At 39.2% G+C, this 23246-nt stretch overlaps 1 protein-coding gene and 1 pseudogene across 1 annotated transcript; one reads left to right on the top strand and one right to left on the bottom strand.

Moving 5' to 3' along the window:
* Positions 1–12927, bottom strand: part of LOC145059910 (uncharacterized) — a 71855-nt pseudogene extending 58928 nt beyond the window's left edge.
* A 6324-nt stretch (positions 12928–19251) lies between these two features.
* LOC145059911 (uncharacterized) lies at positions 19252–20181 on the top strand. Its single transcript, XM_079007673.1, has one exon. The coding sequence runs from the start codon at positions 19252–19254 to the stop codon at positions 20179–20181; it is 930 nt and encodes a 309-aa protein (XP_078863799.1).
* Positions 20182–23246: the final 3065 nt, after the last annotated feature.

Raw genomic sequence — 23246 nt, forward strand, 5'->3', positions numbered from 1 at the left:
CAAGTCGATCTTGGAAAACCAAGATGCTCCATGCAACTGATCAAATAAATCGTCGATCCTCGGTAATGGGTAACGGTTCTTGACCGTCAACTTGTTCAACTCCCGGTAATCAATGCACATCCGGTGTGAACCATCTTTCTTCTTGACGAACAGAATAGGTGCTCCCCACAGCGAGCTGCTCGGCCGAATGAATCCCTTCCCCATCAACTCCTGAAGCTGCGAGGATAACTCTTGCATCTCTGGAGGTGCAAGACGATAAGGCACCTTAGCGATAGGTGCGGCCCCCGGAACCAAATCAATACCAAACTCCACTTGCCTCATCGGAGGTACTCCCGGCAGCTCCTCGGGAAAGACATCTGGAAACTCACGTACCACCGGTACCTCCTCAACTGAACTCGGTCTCTCGGAAGTCGCTCGCGTATCCATCACATACGCCATAAAACCCTTACAGCCCTGCTGTAGACACTGCCTCGCCCTAGCGGCCGAACAAAAGGCCGATCCCGAACGTGTACCCTCGCCGTACAACGAAAGAACTCCCCCACTATGGTCTCGTATAGTCACCAACTGACGCTCACAGTCGATGACTGTGCCGAATCGGCTCAACCAGTCCATGCCCACAATGACACAGACGTCACCCATCGCGATAGGAATCAGGTCAATCGGAAACTCAACCCCGAAAATCTCTAACACACATCCCCGGAAAACCCCCGTGGCACAAATCACTCTATCATCAGCTATGGAAACTCTCAGAGGCCGAATCAATGCCTCACGACTAACACTGATATGCTGACTAAAGGCCAAAGATACAAAAGACCGACTCGCACCCGAGTCAAACAACACTAAAGTAGGCACAAAATTCACAAGGAAGGTACCTACGCATAACCTAATATAAGCATAATATTTCAACATCAATATAAATACATGAAAGGAAACGTACCAGCCACCACATCGGGCGCAGCGCGGACTTCCTCCACAGTCAGCTGGAAGGCTCTCCCTCGAGCTCTCGGTGCCTCGGTCTTCATAGGCCGACTCTCTGTAGCTCTGATGGCGGCAGGAGCAGATCCCTGGAGTGCTCCGCGCAGCTGCGGACACTCAGCCTTCCGGTGTCCAGTCTGGTTGCAGTGAAAGCACACTGCAAACCCCTTGGGGCAGTCCTTGGCCATGTGCCCCTCCTTGCCACATTTGTAGCAAGACCCCGCTCGACAAACTCCGTCATGACCCTTGCCGCACTTTCCGCAGGTGCGGCCCTTCTGGCTCCCTGGTCTGGGATCAGCAGGCTTGGCCCGCTTGGCGGCCGGCTGCGACTGTGCCGGTCGCTGATCCCTCCCCTGAGACTCCGCCTCCTCCCTGGCCTGAGTCTCAAGCTCGATCTCCTTCTTCCGGGCATTTGCCTGAAGCTCGGCAAATGTCCGGTACGAGGAGTTCGCAGCGAACTCCCGAATATCCCGCCTCAAGATGCTCAAGTAGCGGCTCATACGTGCCTGCTCAGTGGACACGTGCTCAGGGCAAAACATCGCCCTCTCGTGGAACATCCTCGTGATTGTTGTAACAGACTCAGTACCCTGCTTGAGGGTTAGAAACTCCTGTGCTAAACGCTCCCTCTCCACCTGGGGAACGTACTCATCTCGAAACATGGTGGTGAACCTCTCCCAGGTCACCGCAGAAAGCTCAGCAGGCGTATAATGCGCCGTCGCAAACTTCCACCAGTCCTTCGCTCCCAAGCGAAGCTGGTTCAGCGCGAACCGGACCTTCAAATGCTCAGGAGACGAGCAAGTGAAGAAGCACCCCTCAATCAGATATCCACCTCATCGCTGCCACCGGATCCTGGGCCCCATCAAACTCTGGTGGTTTTGTGTTGCTGAATTCCCGGAATAGTAACGCATCCCCACCCTGCGGCCTTGCAGCAGTCACCGCTGCGGTAGCCGCTGCAGCAACAGCCTCAGTAAGAGCGGCATAACGCTCGTCGAACGTCTCAATCAGCGTGGTCTTTATGGACCCAAACATCTCCGGAATCTCTGCCCTGATGGCTGCAGCTACCTCCTCCTGGATGATCCGGCGGATATCCTCCTCACTGGTACCACTGCTCTCGGACGTGAAACGTGTCCTCACCATGATCTACCGCTGAAATACGACATACAATAAATTTAGAATCCCGACGAACACACTCACACTCGTCAACTCTTTCCTCCTTGATTCTTGGCATTCCAAAGATTCTTACTTGGGCTGCACCCCGCTCCGGTGCTTCCAGTAGTACGGGCCCAATACTATTGTCCGCACCGCACCAGAACACACTCCAAGTCCTCCTCTTCGGATTCCAGGTCTCAAGTACTCTATCATGCGTAGACCACTCTCTAATAGATCTCTCATAAGTCCCTCGCTGCTACCTACTCACTCTCAAGCATCTCATAGCAGCTCACCTCTCCCTAGGCTAAGGCATCACAAATCAGGCCAATCTAGTTCTAATAGCAATGCCTAGCCTACTCTAGCATGCAGATACATCATATCAATATTAACATCACATAATGTAAGGGTATTTTGGGAAATCACCGTTCGGGCGCGGGCTGATCGTACACACATCTCTTGCTCTGCGTCTTTTCAAAAAATCTTTTAAATCTTTTGAAAATTACATCTCAAATCCTCAGTTTGAGTTCAAATACGCCCGAAGGTGTACTCGAATCCCTCAAACCAAGGCTCTGATACCAAATTGTAACACCAAGAATTTAAAAATAATTTTTCGCATTTTATAAAGGCAAAATCCATTTAGTATTCATAAAAACATCATTGTTTGTAATTCATTTCATAACATATAAAAACCCCAAGATCACATAATATAAAATCCCGCGTGTGTGCACTGATCAGGCCGGCGCCTTCCCGCGATCCGCACTAGTACCTGAAACAAATAACATCAAACACTGTAAGCACAAAGCTTAGTGAGTTCCCCAAAATACCATATAACACACACATTAGCCACTCGAGGCTATAACTCTGTGGGTCCGTGCACCCATACTCTGTGAACCCTCACGTTCTAACTCTGTAAACAAGCATAGCATAAATCACATAGAAGAATGCAGTGCAACACATAACATACATATAGCATACAAATACTCTGATCACATAACTCTGGTTACCTACTCAAGGTAAAGTATAGTGAGAAGACTCACCTCGCGTGTCTCGATATCTCACAATCCTGGGAATCCCTCGTGCCCGATTCTCCGAGCTCTAATCCTCCTATAACATCATATGTCCCTAGTTAACACTTTATATCTCTAATGTTGACTATCCCTAAGAAGTCAACACAGGTCCACTCTGGTCAACGGTCAACGGTCAACTTTGACCGGACTCGGCGAGCGCTAGGGCGACTCAGCGAGTCTAGACGTTCTCACCAACTCTCTAAGATTCCCTTTCTACACGTCGAGTATCCCCCCTGACTCGACGAGTTCCTCCTGGAAGAATCGCGGGGCCACCCCGACTCAACTCGCCGAGTCTGAAGAACAACTCGGCGAGTCCCAGTTCGACTCAGACCACCTGTTAACCCCCTTCTAACTCGCCCTGACTCACCGATCCAACCCATAACCCGGACATGACCATTCTACGGCAATCTTCAAGCTACTCGCCGAGTCTGTTCATCGGACTCGGCGAGTCCATGCCATGCAACCGCTCAAACTGCTTTCTAAGGTCAGATCTGCTCCGGCAATTCATAGGTCTGGCCTTCCTAGACTGGTTCATCACGTAAAGTCCTTATTTCGGTGCTCATAATACACCCCGTGACTCGTAATTGACGTTATGACCTAAGGCATAAGGATTCCAATCCAAAACCTCCATTGATTCCAGAAAGCTCAGGCATGGGACACTCTGGACTTCCAAGGGTCCCGATATAGGGTTCCAATCGTTTGGGGGACTAGGGAAGCACTCAATTTAGCCACAAAAGGGTTCAATAAACCCTAAATCCATATACACATCAACATAGGAGGGAACAACTCGAAAATATTACCTGAATAACGTTGCTCTGTGTTCCCAACTCTCAGAATATAGCTTCTCCTGTTGTTCCCTTAACCAAGCCTCCTCTTCCTTGCAAAAATAACACTTCCAAGATCAATAATGGTCTTCTACCTTGCTCCAGATGCTCACAATCGAATTAGGGTTTGACTCAAAGGGCTGGGGTGAGCAATGACGGCCATAAGGCCCCTTATATATGTCCCAAACCTGGGAAGTTAGGGTTTCGCTAAACAGCGCGGACTCGCCGAGTCCATATCCGGACTCGCCGAGTCCAGTCGCGAACCCGCGACAAGATCCGCGATCCTACTCGGCGAGTCTGAGCTCCAACTCGCCGAGTCCCCTCTTAAAACACCCAAAATCATAAATATAACGATACCTGGAATTCCGGGCTGTTACAACATGTTCTTTTTTTTTATCTTTTATTCTATTAGTTTCATTTAGAATTTAGTAGAGTTGATTAAATACTCACGAGTTTTAATTAAGTTTTTAGACAGTGAAGAAAAAGATGTCACACCCCCGAACCAGACGCCAGAAACGTCCGAGGGCTCATGTGACTTAATTGAATACCATCACAATGATTATACATGAATCATAACATCATTCATCACCATGCATTGAAATATTACAACCGATATTGTTTACATTTAGTACATTGTTTTAAACATTACAATTTCATAACATAAACCGTTTGATCATTAATCTAAGCAAAACACCATGATATAACTTGATACATATTCTTCTATTTACCTGTTACCTGAAAATACAAGTTATTTTGAAAACGGTCAACATATGAAATGTTGGTGAGTTCATAAGTAATGTTATGGAAAATGATTTTTGTGAAGTTTGAAAACCCAGAAAATCCGATATTTTCTGAAAAGAGTATTTTTTATAAAAAGTGTGAAGATCCGTAAGTATGCTTGTCGATTTTGAAAACATGAATAATTGTTGAACTTTGTATACATCACGTAGGTTAAAATGTTGAACTCCACGGGAAAACCCAATGTTTTCCCAATGCGTAAATTACATTGTTTATTGTTATACCGATACGACGATTGTTTTTGATTACCCAGGTGACATTGGATTAATTAAGGGTTGTGAGTTGTTACAATCACGCATTATTGAAAATTACTAGTTTATAACTACAATTTATGAACGATCCTTGAGGCATTGTCCATACTACTCACATAATCCAACCACCCAGACTTCTCTTGTTTAACATCACGAATCTGCTTACTCAGTTTCTCATAGCCCCACAACCGAGGAGAAAGGAGGGTAAGAAGCCTCCTTTGTTTCCATAAGTCATTCAAGGCTATCGGGAATGCGAAAGGCACTTGGCCCGACTCGCATTTGACTTCTCGACTTCTCTAACAGTACTAATGGACTCTTGGGGCCCAACAGCACAATAGAGCTATTGAAAGTCCTTTTACATGGAATTAGGTCGTAGAAGACCAATTAACATGTAAGCACGTCCCCTTCGGGCCCAAAGATCATGTTATTGGGCTAGCAAGGCCCAACAAGCACGATTTGAAACTTTCAAGCCCAAAGATTGAATATTGACTCCTCGTAGTTGTCGCGTGTTTATTCAAGTACTACGGTTATTTGATTTTTGTTTTGTTATTGATTCGAGACCGAATCAATTCGTTTGGTAACGATATTGGTTGTTGAATGTGTATTCGTTATTATGTTTCGCCGGTAGTCGTGGATCTCGTATTTTTTCCTAGGGATTTATTTGATTAAAAGTAAGATTTTTACCTTTTCACAACCCTTCTTTTATAAAGTTAGCACTTGTAGTCCTTTATATAAAAGAATTTCCACTTTAGTCCTTAAACCATTTTTCTTGACACTTTGGTATCATAACTTGTTGAAAAGACATTTTTAACCAAATTTTGTTTTGTAAACAGCTTTAGTCCTTTCAGAATAATGTTTTCTCGGTTAAAACCCTCAATTTCGCAAATCTTCCAGTTTTGGCCCAAAAGTGAAAAATTTTACATTTTTGGTCCGTTTTGAATTTGAAAAGCATTTTTGACCATTGAAATAGTTTTAATACACTTCAAATCCCCTGTTTTACAGAAATCTTCCTTTTCAGCCCCTCAAACTTGAAAATCTCGCATATTGAGGCTTATTGGGCCGAAAAGGCCAAGTTTAGCCCATTAAGTGTAAAATTTAGATTTTTAGTCCTTCAAAAATGTTTTGTTTCAGAAAATTATTATAGAAACTGTTTGGACACTTTTGACCCTCTAGAAACTATAATTTGTCGGTTTGGGCCCTTAGTTTTGCATTTTTAACAATTTAAGCCCAAAAATGGGTTTTATGTTCAAGCATGTTCATCCTAACCATATGAGTTATTTTTCTTGACTTGATTAGGGTAAAATAGTTTAATTTATGTTTATTTCCTTCCCTATGTTTTAGATCTCGGTTTTTACATACTTTTTGGATAACATTTTCATCACAACACATGATATCACACACAAACATGCATCAAATCACACATAGCATACATTTACACATAGATATACACATTTACTTGTATTCTCCCTCATAAAAACTCATAAAAATCAAAAAGAAAGGGGTATGAAGCTCACCTTGAGTTGTGGATCGGTTTTGAAGAAGATTTGGAGAAGTTTGGTGCTATTTGCAGCCTTAGCAAGTTCCTTGGATGGATCTCGACTTAGTGGGTTCTAAGATGCAAGATCATGAACTTGAATGGATTAAGAGTTTAATTTTGATGAAAAGAAGTGAGTTAGATCATAGATTTAAGCACCAACTTACTTAAATGATGATTTTTATGGAAGAAATCCCTTGAACACCCCTTAGATCTCGAAAATTTGGAGAGAATGGAGAGAGAGTTTCTTTGAGAGAATTTTAAATGAATTGTGTGTGTGTGTGTTTGGTTTCGGCCGAGAGCAAGAAAAGAGAGGAGAGAAGAGAGGTTCTTGAATTGATTTGCATGAAAACATGAGATGGTGCATGGGAATCCTATAGACAAATATGAGGTGGCATAGGAAAGTCAACTCTCCTTCTTTGGTTGGGCTTGGGCCGAAATTTGGGGAGAAAAGATGAGGATTGGGCCTTGTATGCTAAAGCCCAATTTTCATGGTTATGTTGAGTGATTTTTGGTCCAAATAATTATAAATGTGATTTTTGTGACCCATGAAGGCTAAATTAAGTTAATTATGGCCCAATATGGTTCATTAAATTAATTTATTTCATTCTAGGCCCAATATGGCCCAAAATATTGAAACAAATGGAAGTGGGTCCAATTAGAGCTCATTTAAGAGTTCTAAGCCCAAGATAGTCCAATTGGAAGCTTATTGGCCCATTGGGCCCAATAAGGAAATCCTAATCGTTAAACAAGGATTTTCTAAGGTTTCCAATTGCTTGTTGACTATTTGTAATGCTTGTATGAAGTGTTTGATTGAAATTTTGTTGTCATAGAGTAAGTATCATACATGCTTTCATGTCTTTAATTCATAATTGGCATAAGTGTTGTAGTTACAAGGCACAAAAATTTCTAGTTGTGACATCATCCCCCCGTTAGAGGGAATTTCGCCCCGAAATTCTTTTGAAAGCTAGATCTGAGAATGCTAGAATAGATGAGGGTACTTTTGCTTCATTTGGTCTTCGCGTTCCCACGTGAATTCTGGCCCACGCTTTGTGTTCCACCGTACTTTCACGATCGGGATGCGACTTTGCTTAGTACGCTTCACCTCCCTGTCCATGATTTCGACTGGTTCTTCCACGAACAGGAGATTCTCATTGATTTCAATTTCGTCAAGGGGAATGACGAGAGTTTCATCTGATAGGCACTTCTTTAGATTGGAAACATGGAACACATGGTGTACACTGCTGAGCTCAGCGGGTAGATGTAGTTTGTACGCCACTGGACCTATTCGGGCAACGATCTCGAAAGGTCCAATGTATTGTGGGTTCAGTTTTCCCCGTTTTCCGAAACGAATGACCCCTTTCCAAGGTGAAACTCTTAACAGTACTCGATCCCCAACCTGAAACTCTAAGGGATTTCGCCGTTTATTAGCGTAGCTCTTTTGTCGGTCGCGCGAGGCTTGTAGTCGAGCTCTGATTTGAACTATCTTTTCTGTTGTTTCACGTATGATCTCCGGTCCCGTTAACGCCTTGTCCGATGCTAGTTCCTTTGCTAGTTGGGTGTCGCCCACCTCAGCCCAACACAATGGTGATCTATACTTACGTCCATATAGCGCTTCGAAAGGAGCGACTTTGATGCTCGAATGGTAACTGTTGTTATACGAGAATTCAACTAAGGGTAAGTGGGTATCCCAAGACTTCCCAAAGTCTATCACACATGCGCGAAGCATGTCTTCGAGCGTCTGGATGGTTCATTCGCTTTGACCGTCCGTTTGTGGGTGATAAGCGGTGCTCATGTCGAGATGGGTTCCAAGTGCTTTCTGAAGTGATTGCCAAAAACATGAAGTGAACCTACTATCGCTATTTGAGATGACAGACACTGGTACTCCGTGAAGCCTCATGATTTCTCGGATGTATATTCGTGTCAGTCTCTCCATCTTGTAGGATTCTTTTATTGGCAGGAAATGGGCGGATTTCGTCAGTCGGTCAACTATTACCCATATAGTGTCTAATCCATCTGACGTCTTGGGTAGCTTGATCACAAAGTCCATAGAAATCCCTTCCCATTTCCACTCGGGGATTACTGGTTGCTGTAATAAACCTGAGGGCTTCTAGTATTCCACCTTTACTTTGGCGCAAGTAAGGGACTTACTGACATATGTGGCAATTTTTGCCTTCATGTTAGGCCACCAATAATGTTGTTTAATATCCAAGTACATTTTTTCCGAACCTGGATGGATGGAGTATCGCGTCTTATGAGCTTCATTCATGACTACCTCCCTAAATCCTCCAAGTTTAGGGACCCAAATACGGTTCATGAAATAGTATACTCCGTCCTCTTTTACCTCTAGATTCTTCTCCATTCTGCGTAATGCTTCGCTTGCTCTGTTTTCCGTCTTCATGGCATCTGACTGGGCTACCTTGATCTGAGTGGCTAGGTGAGATTAGATGGTTATTGAGAGAGTTTTTACACGACGATTAGAGTACTCTTTCCGGCTCAAGGCATCGACTACCACATTAGCCTTTCATGGGTGGTACTTGATTTCGCACTCATAATCGTTTAATAGTTCAACCCATCTTCTTTGTCTCATATTCAACTCTTTTTTATTCAGGATATGTTGGAGACTCTTGTGGTCCGTGAAGATGGTGTACTTCGTACCATAGAGATAATGCCTCCAAATCTTCAGAGAGAAGACCACTGCTCCCAATTCCAGATCGTGGGTTGTATAGTTCACTTCGTGTGTCTTTAGTTGGCGGGAGGCGTAAGCTATCACCTTTCCGTGCTGCATGAGAACGCAACCTAAACCCTGATTTGACGCGTCACAGTAGACCATGAAATCTTCTGTTCCCTCTGGTAGAGATAGTACCGGGGCACTACAGAGTGCTTGCTTCAGAGTTCGGAATGCAACTTCTTGTTTGTCCGTCCATTTGAATGGTATGCCCTTTTTTGTAAGCGAGGTAAGTGGCTTGGCGATCTTAGAGAAGTTCTGAATGAACCTCCTATAGTAGCCTGCTAGGCCTAAGAATTGGCGAATTTCTGTGGGTGTCGTCGGAACTGCCCATCCTTCAACGGATTTGACCGACTAACAACATGACCTAAGAAGTTCACGCTACGAAGCCAGAACTCACACTTGGAGAGTTTTGCGTATAGTTTCTCCGTCCGCAGGGTTTCCAGGATTTGTCGGAGATGTTGGTCGTGCTCTTCTTCGCTTCGGGAATAGACTAGAATGTCGTCAATGAAAACGATAACAAAGTTGTCGAGGAATGGTCGACAGATTCGGTTCATTAGGTCCATAAATGCGGCAGGGGCATTCGTTAGACCGAAGGGCATTACGACAAATTCATAATGTCCGTAACGAGTTCGGAAAGCGGTTTTGGGTATATCCTCTTCCCGGACCTTGAGTTGATGGTATCCAAATCGTAGATCTATCTTAGAGAAGTAACTAGCTCCTTAGAGCTGGTCGAATAGATCGTCGATTCGTGGGAGTGGATAGCGATTTTTGATAGTGAGTTTGTTTAGCTCCGTGTAATTGATGCACATCCTAAAAGATCTGTCCTTCTTTTTGAAAAAGAGGACTAAATCTCCTCATGGAGAGTAGCTAGGTCGGATGAATCCTTTGCCCAGGAGTTCGCTGAGTTGGCTGGACAGTTCCTGCATCTCAGCAGGAGCTAGTCGGTAAGGCGATTTAGCGAGGGGAGTTGCTCCTGGAACAAGATCAATTCGGAATTCAACTTGTCTCTCTGGGGGTACTCCAGGAAGATCTTCAAGAAATACGTCTGGGAATTCACGTGCTACTGGAATGTCTTGAATGCTAACCTCTTCCTTGGTTTTATCCACTATGTGAGCCAGGAATGTCAAATCGTTCTTTCGCAGATGCTTCTGTGCCTGGATGCACGAGATGAGGCGCAGGTTCGTGCTAGGTTTGTCTCCGTAAATAACTAGGGTTTCGTGATTGGGAAGGTGAAGGCGAACGGCCTTCTCGTGACACATAATTTCAGCATGGTGGGGGCTTAACCAGTCCATGCTAATAATCACATCGAAACTCCTAATGGAAACAGGCATTAAGTCTATTTGAAAGACGTGTTGATTTAGATTTAGGGTACATCCGATGTAGATTTCCCTAGTGGATTCGGTTTTCCCATTGGCCATTTCCACCGTAAAGGTTTCATTGAGCTTCTGGGGTTGTTGTTTTAACAAATGTTTAAACTTATTGCTCACAAAACTTCGCTCCGCTCCGGTGTCAAATAGGATGCATGCATAAGTGTGGTTTAGGGGAAACATACCGGTAACAACAGCGGGATCCAGAATCGCCTCCCCCTGACCCATGGTCAGCACCCTTCCTGTTCCTCCATTTCAAGGATTGTTGTTGTTAGGGCAATTTCGACGGAAATGCCCAGTCCTTCCACATCCATAGTAGGTGTGGCTAGGTCCTGCTTGTTGCCGCTGGTGTTGGTGATGTTGTTGTTGCGGTTATTGTTGTTGTTGCTTCCCTGTTGTTGATTCTGAGGAGGGTAAGTCCTGCAGTACCTTGCCGTGTGCCCCTTTCGATTGCAGCTGGTGCACTGCATCTCTCTGCATTCTCCATTGTGATGGAGACCGCACTTGTTGCACTTGAGAAGATTACCAGAATAAGGTCTAGGAGCACTCGGAGCAGCTGAGGCTGGAGCATGTGGTGTGGACGGAACTTGCGTGGTTGCAACATTAACTGCCACTGTTTGCTGCTTCTTGGATGATTCGGAGCCTTGACGTCCCTTCCTCTTGTTATTCTTCTCCTTCTTGCTATCATTTTCCTTCTTAACTTCGGTCTCCACTGGCTTCTCACCCTTTTTGTTGTTGTGGTTATACAGCTTCTTGGCCAATCTCTTAGCACTGTCGAAAGTTTCGGGATTTGCAGCTATCACGTTTCCTTGGATCGGGGAGGTTAGTCCCCAGACGAATCGCTCGATCTTCTTACCCTCTGAGGTAATCATACCAGGGCATAACAGAGATAGTTCGCTAAACCTTGATATGTAGGCATCTATATCAGCATTCCAGACAGTGAGATTCCACAGCTCTTGTTCCATTTTCTGAATTTCACCACGAGGGCAGTATTTGGCCATCAGCATTTCTTTCATTTCTGCCCATGGCATGGAATTGGCTACGGGAAGTGTCATGGCTTCCACGTGTCCGTTCCATCAAGTGAGCGCTTGGTCAACGAAAGTGCATGCGGCAAACTTCACCTTCATCTCTTCAGGGCAATCGCATATCTCGAATACCGATTCCACCTTCTCGATCCATCGTTTTAGGGTGATCATTCCTCCAGTGCCGTTAAAGGTTTGCGGTTTGGTGTTGGTGAAGTATTTGTAGGAACATGTTTTGGTAGGTCCTTGATTCGTCCCGTTGTTCGAACTTCCGGTGCCTGGTCCGTTGACTCCTCCATTGTTCCCTTGGTGAATTTGGGCCATAGCCGCGGTAACCGCAGCCGACACCGCTGCCTGAAAAGCAACAGAGTTGAACTCGGGAGGGTTTGGCTCAGGGTTTCTGCGGGTGGGTCGTCGAGGCATCTTTTTGTCATGGAACAGAAAGATGTTGAGTGTCTGTGCTTTTTGTGAGAGTGTGATCCAATAAGCTAGGTGTGAGGCACGAACCTATGTACTTTCACAATTTGGCACACAGTCATGGATATGTGACACATAGCAGATTACAACGTCAAAGTAAAACATAAAAGAAAATTTTACTAATATTATCCGTATTTGATACATGAAAATTTTTCTCGTAAGAGCATACATAAGTGATACTAGTTCGACATCATAATGGCTCTATGAGTAGTGTAGTCACTTAAACATAGAGTCGGGGTACATAGCATAGATCCTAATGACATAGTACTAAAGACTGATACTGCTATCCCTAGTACTCCACAGAGTATCCTAAGATAGGGGGTGAGATCATATGCCGAAGTGTTGAGCCAACAACTAAGCCATCTCCGTCATGTCACCAATGACCTCATCCCTCTCATGCTCAGCTCGCACTGCACGTGCTTCCATGGCGAACAGCTGTTGCCGCAGGGCGGCAATCTCAGCTTCGGGGGAGCGATTCTCCCTTGCAGGGTTCACTGGTGGGGCGGGGTGGTCCTGCTGCGCCTCGCTAACAAACGACGTGGCGTGATCTTTGCCGGAGTCTTGTCCTTCCTTTACGTCATCATCGGCCTCCTCGAACTCATAGTCGGTGTCCGTGTATTCGTCAGGACCGACGTCGTGTGCTTCCCCTTGATTCCCTTCAGGTCCATCTTCAAGCATCCCGTGAGCCACTAAGACTTGATGGAACTGAATACCCTGCTGCTCTCCCTCCATGAAGACTGGGAGAAGGTATATGAATAAACTATCGTTACTCCTATGACTCTACAACTATTGAATTGACTAAACGAATGTTCTCTTCTTGGAGGTAAAGGGGTATGTTTTTAGGTTCCCTAGCTATCACGATCTCCTCAGGACGTGTGATAGTTATACCTTGGAGGGAATGTAGTTGATCAGGCTACATCCACTCCTTGATATGACTAGAACAGTCCTGGCTTAACCGAGATACTGGCATTATCTTGTTTGGTTCGGTGTTATGTTCTTTTTCCTAATACAACCAAGGATTTTTTATTGTTATGTTTTACTTGTTTTGTTTAGAGTTGTATTAGTCCCTATTTTGGTTTATAGTTGCATATCAATGTGTGGTTAGATATGCTAGTTCACTATAAACAGAGCTCTGATACCAACCTGTCACACCCCCGAACCAAACGGCGTAAACGTCCGAGGGCTCTTGTGACTTAATTGAATACCATCACAATGATTATACATGAATCATAACATCATTCATCACCATGCATTGAAATATTACAACCGATATTGTTTACATTCAGTACATTGTTTTAAACATTACAATTTCATAACATAAACCGTTTGATCATTAATCTAAGCAAAACACCATGATATAACTTGATACATATTCTTCTGTTTACCTGTTACCTGAGAATACAAGTTATTTTGAAATCAGTCAACATATGAAATGTTGGTGAGTTCATAAGTAATGTTATGGAAAATGATTTTTGTGAAGTTTGAAAACCCAGAAAATCCGATATTTTCTGAAAAGAGTATTGTTTATAAAAAGTGTGAAGATCCGTAAGTATGCTTGTCGATTTTGAAAACATGAATAATTGTTGAACTTTGTATACATCACGTAGGTTAAAATGTTGAACTCCACGGGAAAACCCGATGTTTTTCCAATGCGTAAATTACATGACTTGTTTATTGTTATACCGATACGACGATTGTTTTTGATTACCCAGGTGACATTGGATTAATTAAGGGTTGTGAGTTGTTACAATCACGCATTATTGAAAATGACTAGTTTATAACTACAATTTATGAACGATCCTTGAGGCATCGTCCATACTACTCACATAATCCAACCACCCTGACTTCTCTTGTTTAACGTCACGAATCTGCTTACTCGGTTTCTCATAGCCCCACAACCGAGGAGAAAGGAGGGTAAGAAGCCTCCTTTGTTTCCATAAGTCATTCAAGGCTATCGGGAATGCGAAAGGCACTTGGCCCGACTCGCATTTGACTTCTCGACTTCGCTAGCAGTACTAATGGACTCTTGGGGCCCAACAACACAATAGAGCTATTAAAGTCCTTTTACATGGAATTAGGTCATAGAAGGCCCATTAACATGTAGGCACGTCCCCTTCGGGCCCAAAGATCATGTTATTGGGCTAGCAAGGCCCAACAAGCACGATTTGAAACTTTCAAGCCCAAAGATTGAATATTGACTCCTCGAAGTTGTCGTGTGTTTATTGAAGTACTACGGTTATTTGATTTTTGTTATGTTATTGATTCGAGACCGAATCAATTCGTTTGGTAACGATATTGGTTGTTGAATGTGTATTCGTTATTACGTTTCGCCGGTAGTCGTGGATCTCGTATTTTTTCTTAGGGATTTATTTGATTAAAAGTAAGATTTTTACCTTTTCACAACCCTTCTTTTATAAAGTTAGCACTTGTAGTCCTTTATATAAAAGAATTTCCACTTTAGTCCTTAAACCATTTTTCTTGACACTTTGGTATCATAACTTGTTGAAAAGACATTTTTAACCAAATTTTGTTTTGTAAACAGCTTTAGTCCTTTCAGAATAATGTTTTCTCGGTTAAAACCCTCAATTTCGCAAATCTTACAGTTTTGGCCCAAAAGAGAAAAATTTTACATTTTTGGTCCGTTTTGAATTTGAAAAGCATTTTTGACCATTGAAATAGTTTTAATACACTTCAAATCCCTTTTTTTACATAAATCTTCCTTTTCAGCCCCTCAAACTTGAAAATCTCGCATATTGAGGCTTATTGGGCCGAAAAGCCCAAGTTTAGCCCATTAAGTGTAAAATTTACATTTTTAGTCCTTAAAAAATGTTTTGTTTTAGAAAAATTATTATAGAAACTGTTTGGACTCTTTTGACCCTCCAGAAACTATAATTTCTCGGTTTGGGCCCTTAGTTTTGCATTTTTAACAATTTAAGCCCAAAAATGGGTTTTATGTTCAAGCATGTTCATCCTAACCATATGAGTTATTTTTCTTGACTTTATTAGGGCAAAATAGTTTAAGTTATGTTTATTTCCTTCCCTATGTTTTAGATCTCGGTTTTTACATACTTTTTGGATAACATTTTCATCACAACACATGATATCACACACAAACATGCATCAAATCACACATAGCATACATTTACACATAGATCTACACATTACTTGTATTCTCCCCCATAAAAACTCATAAAACTCAAAAAGAAATGGGTATGAAGCTCACCTTGAGTAGTGGATTGGTTTTGAAGAAGATTTGGAAAAGTTTGGTGCTATTTGCAGCCCTAGCAAGTTCCTTGGATGGATCTCGACTTAGTGGGTTCTAAGATGCAAGATCATGAACTTGAATGGATTAAGAGATGATTTTTGATGAAAAGAAGTGAGTTAGATCATAGATTTAAGCACCAACTTACTTGAATGATGATTTTTATGGAAGAAATCCCTTGAACACCCCTTATATCTCAAAAATTTGGAGAGAATGGAGAGAGAGTTTCTTTGAGAGAATTTTGAATGAATTGTGTGTGTGTGTGTGTTTGGTTTCGGCCGAGAGAAAGAAGAGAGAGGAGAGAAGAGAGGTTCTTGAATTGATTTGCATGAAAACATGAGATGGTGCATGGGAATCCTATGGACAAATATGAGGTGGCATAGGAAAGTCAACTCTCCTTCTTTGGTTGGGCTTGGGCCGAGATTTAGGGAGAAAAGATGAGGATTGGGCCTTGTATGTTAAAGCCCAATTTTCATGGTTACGTTGAGTGATTTTTGGTCCAAATAATTATAAATGTGATTTTTATGACCCATGAAGGCTAAATTAAGTTAATTATGGCCCAATATGGTTCATTAAATTAATTTATTTCATTCTAGGCCCAATATGGCCCAAAATATTGAAACAAATGGAAGTGGGTCCAATTAGAGCCCCTTTAAGAGTTCTAAGCCCAAGATAGTCCAATTGGAAGTTTATTGGCCCATTGGGCCCAATAAGGAAATCCTAATCCATAATGGACTTAAACAAGGATTTTCTAAGGTTTCCAATTGCTTGTTGACTATTTGCAATGCTTGTATGAAGTGTTTGATTGAAATTTTGTTGTCATAGAGTAAGCATCATGCATGCTTTCATGTCTTTGATTCATAATTGGCATAAGTGTTGTAGTTACAAGGCACAAAAGTTTCTAGTTGTGACAAAAGAACATAAATTTGATCGATGTAGTAAGTCACATGATTAAGGAAGAATAGTAAAAGAAATATTACGATTAGTTTGGATATAAATGGATCAAAACTATATTGTTTGAAGGGTTTTATATATAAGCTTAGGTACATGACAACCACATATTCCCTAAGCCATATATATATATATATATATATATATATATATATATATATATATATATATGTAAACTAGGTTCATGTGTTTCTTACATTTAGTGTGTGTTACAATTCACCAATATGAATTTAGTAAAATTAAATAATTTTTTAATTAAATAAAGATAGATATAAAATGATTTCCATAATTGTATGTATATTAAATGATATCCATAATTATAGTTTTTTTTTATGGAAACTAATTAAATTCATCATTAACGTCGGCAATAACATTCTTTCAGAATGAATTCGCATTTACGTTTTCATGTATGGGTTCATATTTTGTTTATGGCCCACTAACTTAAAATACAACAAAGTTGCATGAAATATGAAGAACGATAGTATATTTTACTATATGAGTTTGTGGCCTGGTTATCCTCATACTCGTTGTTCCACCATCCACTATTGATCGTTTGGTCTCGTATCCTGATGTGGATTGGCCTGGTTGTCCTCATACTCATTGTTCCACCTATATGAGTTTTGTGTTATCTTGATTGTTAAAAATTAGGCTATAGTAAGGCTTGGAATTCTAAGAATTGTGTAAAACACTTTCTGATTAAAGCATTTGGGTGGTACTCCCAGTATTCTTTAATCGGATAAGACTCAGAGAGACAAGAATTTAGAATGCTTTGATGATAATTTCGTATGTATCAGAAAATGAGACGAAAACCGAATTTATGATCTTTGTCTGAAAACTGTCATATGAAAGTTTCAAACTGTCATATGACAGTTTCAAACTGTCATAAACTGTAAAAACTGACATAAAACGGAAGTTTGGATAAGGGTCAAAGAATGGTCAATTCTATGAAAATACGATTTTCTGATGCATTTTTTTATATAGCAACATACGATCTTTTTCTGATGCATTTTTTGGATAAGGGTCAGCTCGACCCCAACCAGGGGTTCTGCCCCTTGGACCCCGCCAGGGGCTGCCGCCCCTTAGACCCCGCTCTAAGGGCCCTGCCCCCGGACCCCCGTTCATTTAGGGGCTTTGCCCCTAAATGATAGTGTACTTTGAAAGCTTGATCAAACTTAAACAAGCGTGTACTCCACACCTTCCTTACTTGTTTAATATTTATCAAGATCACCTTTGGTCAACAAAGAAATCCCATTACACTTAAATAATATTGATGACAACAAATCACCAACAAACCTCCCCCATTTAAGTGTAATCTTGATTAATTTAAAATGAAACATAACACCAACAAACTGATGCATAAATGAAATATCGTTACGATTGAATTTCACCTTAGTATATTACACAATCCAAATATTCGAATATCAGGGTGTTACTAAGGATTGAACCCTTTCTATCCATAATGAATACATGAAGATAATACGGACAACAATTTACATTCTCATTGACACTATATTTTACTAGCTTGTGTCCCATCCTTCAATAAGCATATCAAAGCCAAGTCCTAACTTCTTGAAGCAGCTAAACTTCATGCTTATATAGGTAGTCCTTTTATTCTTGCACCTGCAAATGCAATTTTTCAAAAGAACTATTAAGAATATAAATTCAACGTCCTTTACTTGCAGTACTGAACACATACCTTGGGATGATGATAATAATGTGTTCCAATCTTCAAATATCAAACTTTCCACATTGAATTCAACATCTAATATCACATTAGATGGGAATTGGGTATCTCAATATAAAATATTTTATGTGGACTTTAAACCCATCCCGACAGCCGCCTTGTGCACATGATCTCTTGCTAACCCTTTGGTTAGATGATTGGCTAAATTCAACTGAGTTCTTACAAACTCCATAGATATCACACCAATAATCATGCTATGTCTAACACCTAAATGTCTAGACTTTCCATTGTATACTTGACTATAAGCCTTAGCCAAGGTTGCAGCACTATCACATCTGTTAGAAATGGTAGATATCGGTTTGGGCCATAATGGAATTTCATAAATCAAATTCCATAGCCACTCAGCTTCTTTACCAACAGCAAACAAAGCAACAAATTTAGACTCCATGGTTGAGTTAGTAATACAAGTCTGTTTCTTAGATGCCCAAGAAATGGCACCTCCTCCAAGAAGAAACACCCAACCACTAGTAGAGGAGTGATCCTCTAAGTTGTTAATCCAGTTGGCATCTGAATAACCTTCTAAAACAAAAGGATATCCACTATAAGTTAAACCATAATTCATGGTCCCTTTTAAGTACTTGAATACTCTACTCACGGCTTGCCAATGATGTGAACTAGGATTACTATTATATCTATTAAGCCTTCCCACAGCATATGCTATATCAGGCCTAGTACTAATCATGACATATATTAGACAACCAATAGCCCTTGAGTATTCTAGTTGAGACACTGGAGATCCTTTATTAGGTAGAAGCTTAAGACTAGGATCTATAGGAGTGCTAACAGGAGAACAATTCTCAAAGTTAAACTTTTTCAATATCTTCTCAATATAATGAGATTGGGAAATTGAAATCCCATTGTTTCCTTTTCTAATTCTTATACCAAGAATTACTTCAGCCTCCCCCATGTCTTTCATATCAAAACTAGATGATAAGAATTTCTTGGTTTTATCAACTTCTTCTAAATCAGTACCAAAAATCAACATATCATCTACATATAAGAAAATCATGACTCTTTTATCAGAAGTATCAAATTTGCTATATACACATATTTCCCTCACACATACACACCTAAGACACAGACAAACTAACACTTACACATGGGATCTTTGGTGGGACATTTGGCACCCGGGTTTTGGTTTCTTCTCAAGGGTTTTTGGCACCTTCTCAACCATATCAAACTTCATGTTCAAAACCCCAAAACCTATCATTCTTTACCATGGTTTCCCTCCACCAAGATACGGTATTTGGAGCTTTACGTCATCATGGTAGGTTGTTCCATGTTCATAGTTATGGAGCTATTTATTGGACCAAATCGCCACCAGCCGTTTGATACCGATGGAACCATTCCTTCCAACCATCTACACACCTTTGAGCACTCATTAATCTCCCTGGCCTTTTTGGTCTATGGTGCCTTTGGGATACTACTAGATAAGTTTGTACCCATAGCGCAATACGAATTGACTCATTTACTTGAAGGTATTGCCTTTGGGCAACAACTCCTCCTCTTCCACTTCCACTCAGCTGATCACAAGGGTGTCGAAGGACAGTACCATATGCTTCTACAGATACTAATTCTCATCTCTTTTATCACTACCCTTATGGGCATTGGCTACCAGAAAAGCTTCATAGTTAGCTTCATAAGGTCCATTAGCGTACTCTTCCAAGGTCTCTGGCTCATTGTCATGGGTTTCATGCTTTGGACTAGAAGCTTGATTCCTAAAGGTTGTTTCTTAAACCTGGAAGTTGGTCACCATGTTGTCCGGTGCCATGGAGAAGAAGCCTTAGAACGGGCGAAGTCGTTGGTGAATTTTCAGTTTTGCTGGTATCTAATATGGGTGACAATCTTTGCTGTATTGATTTACTTGGCTATACATAAAATCTATGCGGGCAATGTGGATTATCAATCAGTAACAACGTACGATCTTGAAAAAGTTCATGAAAATATTGAGGCTCAAAGGAAACTCTGTGAATCACAGAGCTTTCTTGTAATGAAGAAATCTTTTTCTCCCGTTGACATGGAAGAGTAGATATATAAGGAATATGAATAAAAAAGAAGCTCTGAATTGGTCAATTTTAGGTATCTCTTATGTAAGATCCATAGAAAAAATAGACAGGGTTATACCTTCAAGGCTATGTAGGACAAATATACACTTTAAACCTCCTTTTTTATATAAATACATACAAAAAATCAAATATTATTATCAATAAATTCCACCATGAAATAGACGAGCTTTTGATAAACCTTCAAAACGTTGATGGAATAGTAAGAGGATCTACAAATCAAATGATAAGTCTAGTTTTTGAATAAATATTTTAAATTGGTTTTGGTAATGTTTTATTGGTCTTTGTAACTTTAATGTATCGCAAGAAAAATTGATAAATTGATAAAGCTGCATAAAATAAAAAGTATGATGTGACAAAATTTATAAAGTTAATAGTTATAGGTGTTGTAACAGTAGTTTATAAAAAATATAAATTCAAAAGTTGATTATGCGACATGTCAAATTAATGTTGATATGGTAATTTTACGGGCCTTTAAATGTTGTTTAGCAGTAATAAAGATGTTTGTCGAGTTCAATTTTTTTTTTCTTTTTTAAATATAACAATTCGTGTAAACGCAAATTCTCATTGTTGGTTTTATTTGCTTCCGTGTTGGTTCTTTACATCTGTCTTTTATTAAGGTTATAAAAAACTATCACTTTAAAAAATTAATTTGTTAGAGAAAAATTAATAAGGGACCTTAAATCGGAGCAAAAAAGTAGGTGGGCAAACCGGTGTTGTGCCCACACTTAGGTGATGTTTGTTTTTTCTGAGACAAAACATCTGCAGTCTGCAGACTACATCTGTAGACCTCTGCAGTAGAAGAGGTGAACCAAACGTTTGCAGTCTGAAAAAAAAATTGTTTGTTTTTTTATCATCTGCGGACTACTAAAATAAACTAAAATCTAAATAAACTGATCTTTTTAAACTTCAAAGTGATTTTTTAATATTTTTATAACTTTGTTATAAATAATTAATGAATTTAGATCAATTTTATGTATTATTGTATAAAAAATAAAAATAAAAATGGTATTAATTAATGTATATATTTGATAAAAACTAACAACTTTGGTTGCAAAGTTATAACTAAACATTATAATTAGTTATCAAAGAATTTGATACATAAATTGATGGAAATAAACTACGATTTTTTTCAATTAAATCCATTAAAAACGTACCATAAATATTTTTTCTCGAGAAATTGACGATACTGTATTAAATAATATTTTACAAAATTTGGCAAAAAAAAAATATAAGAATATATTATGATTTTTTTTTTTCATATTTATATAGACAACTTTAACGACTATTATTGTAATAAATCTTTATTTTTAAATTTGTCAAAAATATCATGTTTGTATTGTCGAATGTTTTTTTAAAGTTTTGTAATTTTGTTTTTTGAATTGTTTATCATTAATAAAGTTGGAAAAAATATAAATTAAAAAAAAAAAAAAACTTAAAAAAATATAAAGATATGTATGTTTTTTTAGGCTAAAAGATGTTTGAAGATGTTAGAAGACTCTGATTCACATCTGCGCCAAGAAGAGGGCGCGCAAACATTTTTAAATCTGCAGTCTTCAAAGAAACAAACAGTCTACGAAAGCTAATGTCTGCACATTGTCTGCACGACACAGACAGAAGAGGCCACACAGATCTGCAGACAAAAAACAAACACTACCTTAGAGCATCCACAACGGGCTTTGCAAAACCAAATTGAATGCCACGTTGGAGTTGGTCTTTCACACTTTAAAAGACGTGCAAAAGTAATCTGTGGGTCATTTTAATATTATTATATTATTTTTATAAAAAAAAACTACTTTAAGCCTTTATTAAATTATAGCTACAATCTTGACGTGAATATTCAATATTTGTTTCTACTAGTATATATGATTTCGAAATTATTTTAAAGATCATTGTATCAACTTTATAAAATCAAATTTGTTACTAAATAATTGTTTGTATCACTAAATAATTGTATTTTATGTTAATTTGTTACTAAATAATTATTAATTATTAATATTTAAGAATATATAAATAAATTTTATTAAAAATATATAAAATGGTTGTTGATATGACAATGGGTCTCATTATGAAAGAGTATTGATATTTCATTAATATAAATGGTTATTGCAAAACTGATGTGACAACTTTGAAAGATAAGCCGCGTTACACGTGTGGATGGTCTTACTCCATCAATGTTAGTATATTAATCATCAAAAGTCAATGTCACCTATATGCTCCATCTTCTTCATTTGATATTTAATTTTAACTCGATGAGTAGTATTAGTATATTAATCATCAAAACCTAATGTCAATTATGTGCTCCATTTTCTTCATTTGACATCTTCTATAGGACAGGAGGGGCTGTTCCCCCTCCCTTATTTTTTATTTTTTTTTATAACTAGCTAATAACTATTAAAAATTTTACACGTTAATTATAAAACTAAAATATTTGAATTTCTTCCTCCTTGTTCTTTAATATATATATATATATATATATATATATATATATATATATATATATATATATATATATATATAAATGGTTTACGACGTAAAAAAAATTGGTTGTTAAAACCACCTTTAAATCTATATTACCCTAATACCCTCCAATATAAATTTATTATCTTTAATTTATTGCTAATAAATTTAATTTCTAAGGTACATATGTTTTATTTTTATAAGATAAAATATGTTCGCAATTTTATAAAATATTTATGTTTTCGCATTAACCTACTTTTATATATATATATATATATATATATATATATATATATATATATATAATAATAATAATAATAATAATAATAATAATAATAATAAACGCTTTGAACAAAATATGGTAATTTATCTCTACGTGAGTTTATAGTCTTATATCATAAAAAATATATTATAATAAGAAAAATAATACATAGTGGAATTTTACTTGTACCATTATAAGTTATGATGTTTTCTGAAAAAAAAAAGTTAAATAATTAATGAATTACAAAACATGAATATTTAATTACAATAAATGCCAAATAGTGATGTGGGTTGAAGTGTTGAGTTTTTT

The sequence above is a fragment of the Lactuca serriola genome, chromosome 6 (assembly GCF_051521515.1).
Source record: "Lactuca serriola cultivar US96UC23 chromosome 6, Lser_US96UC23_V15, whole genome shotgun sequence".
Classification (NCBI taxonomy): Eukaryota; Viridiplantae; Streptophyta; class Magnoliopsida; order Asterales; family Asteraceae; genus Lactuca; species Lactuca serriola.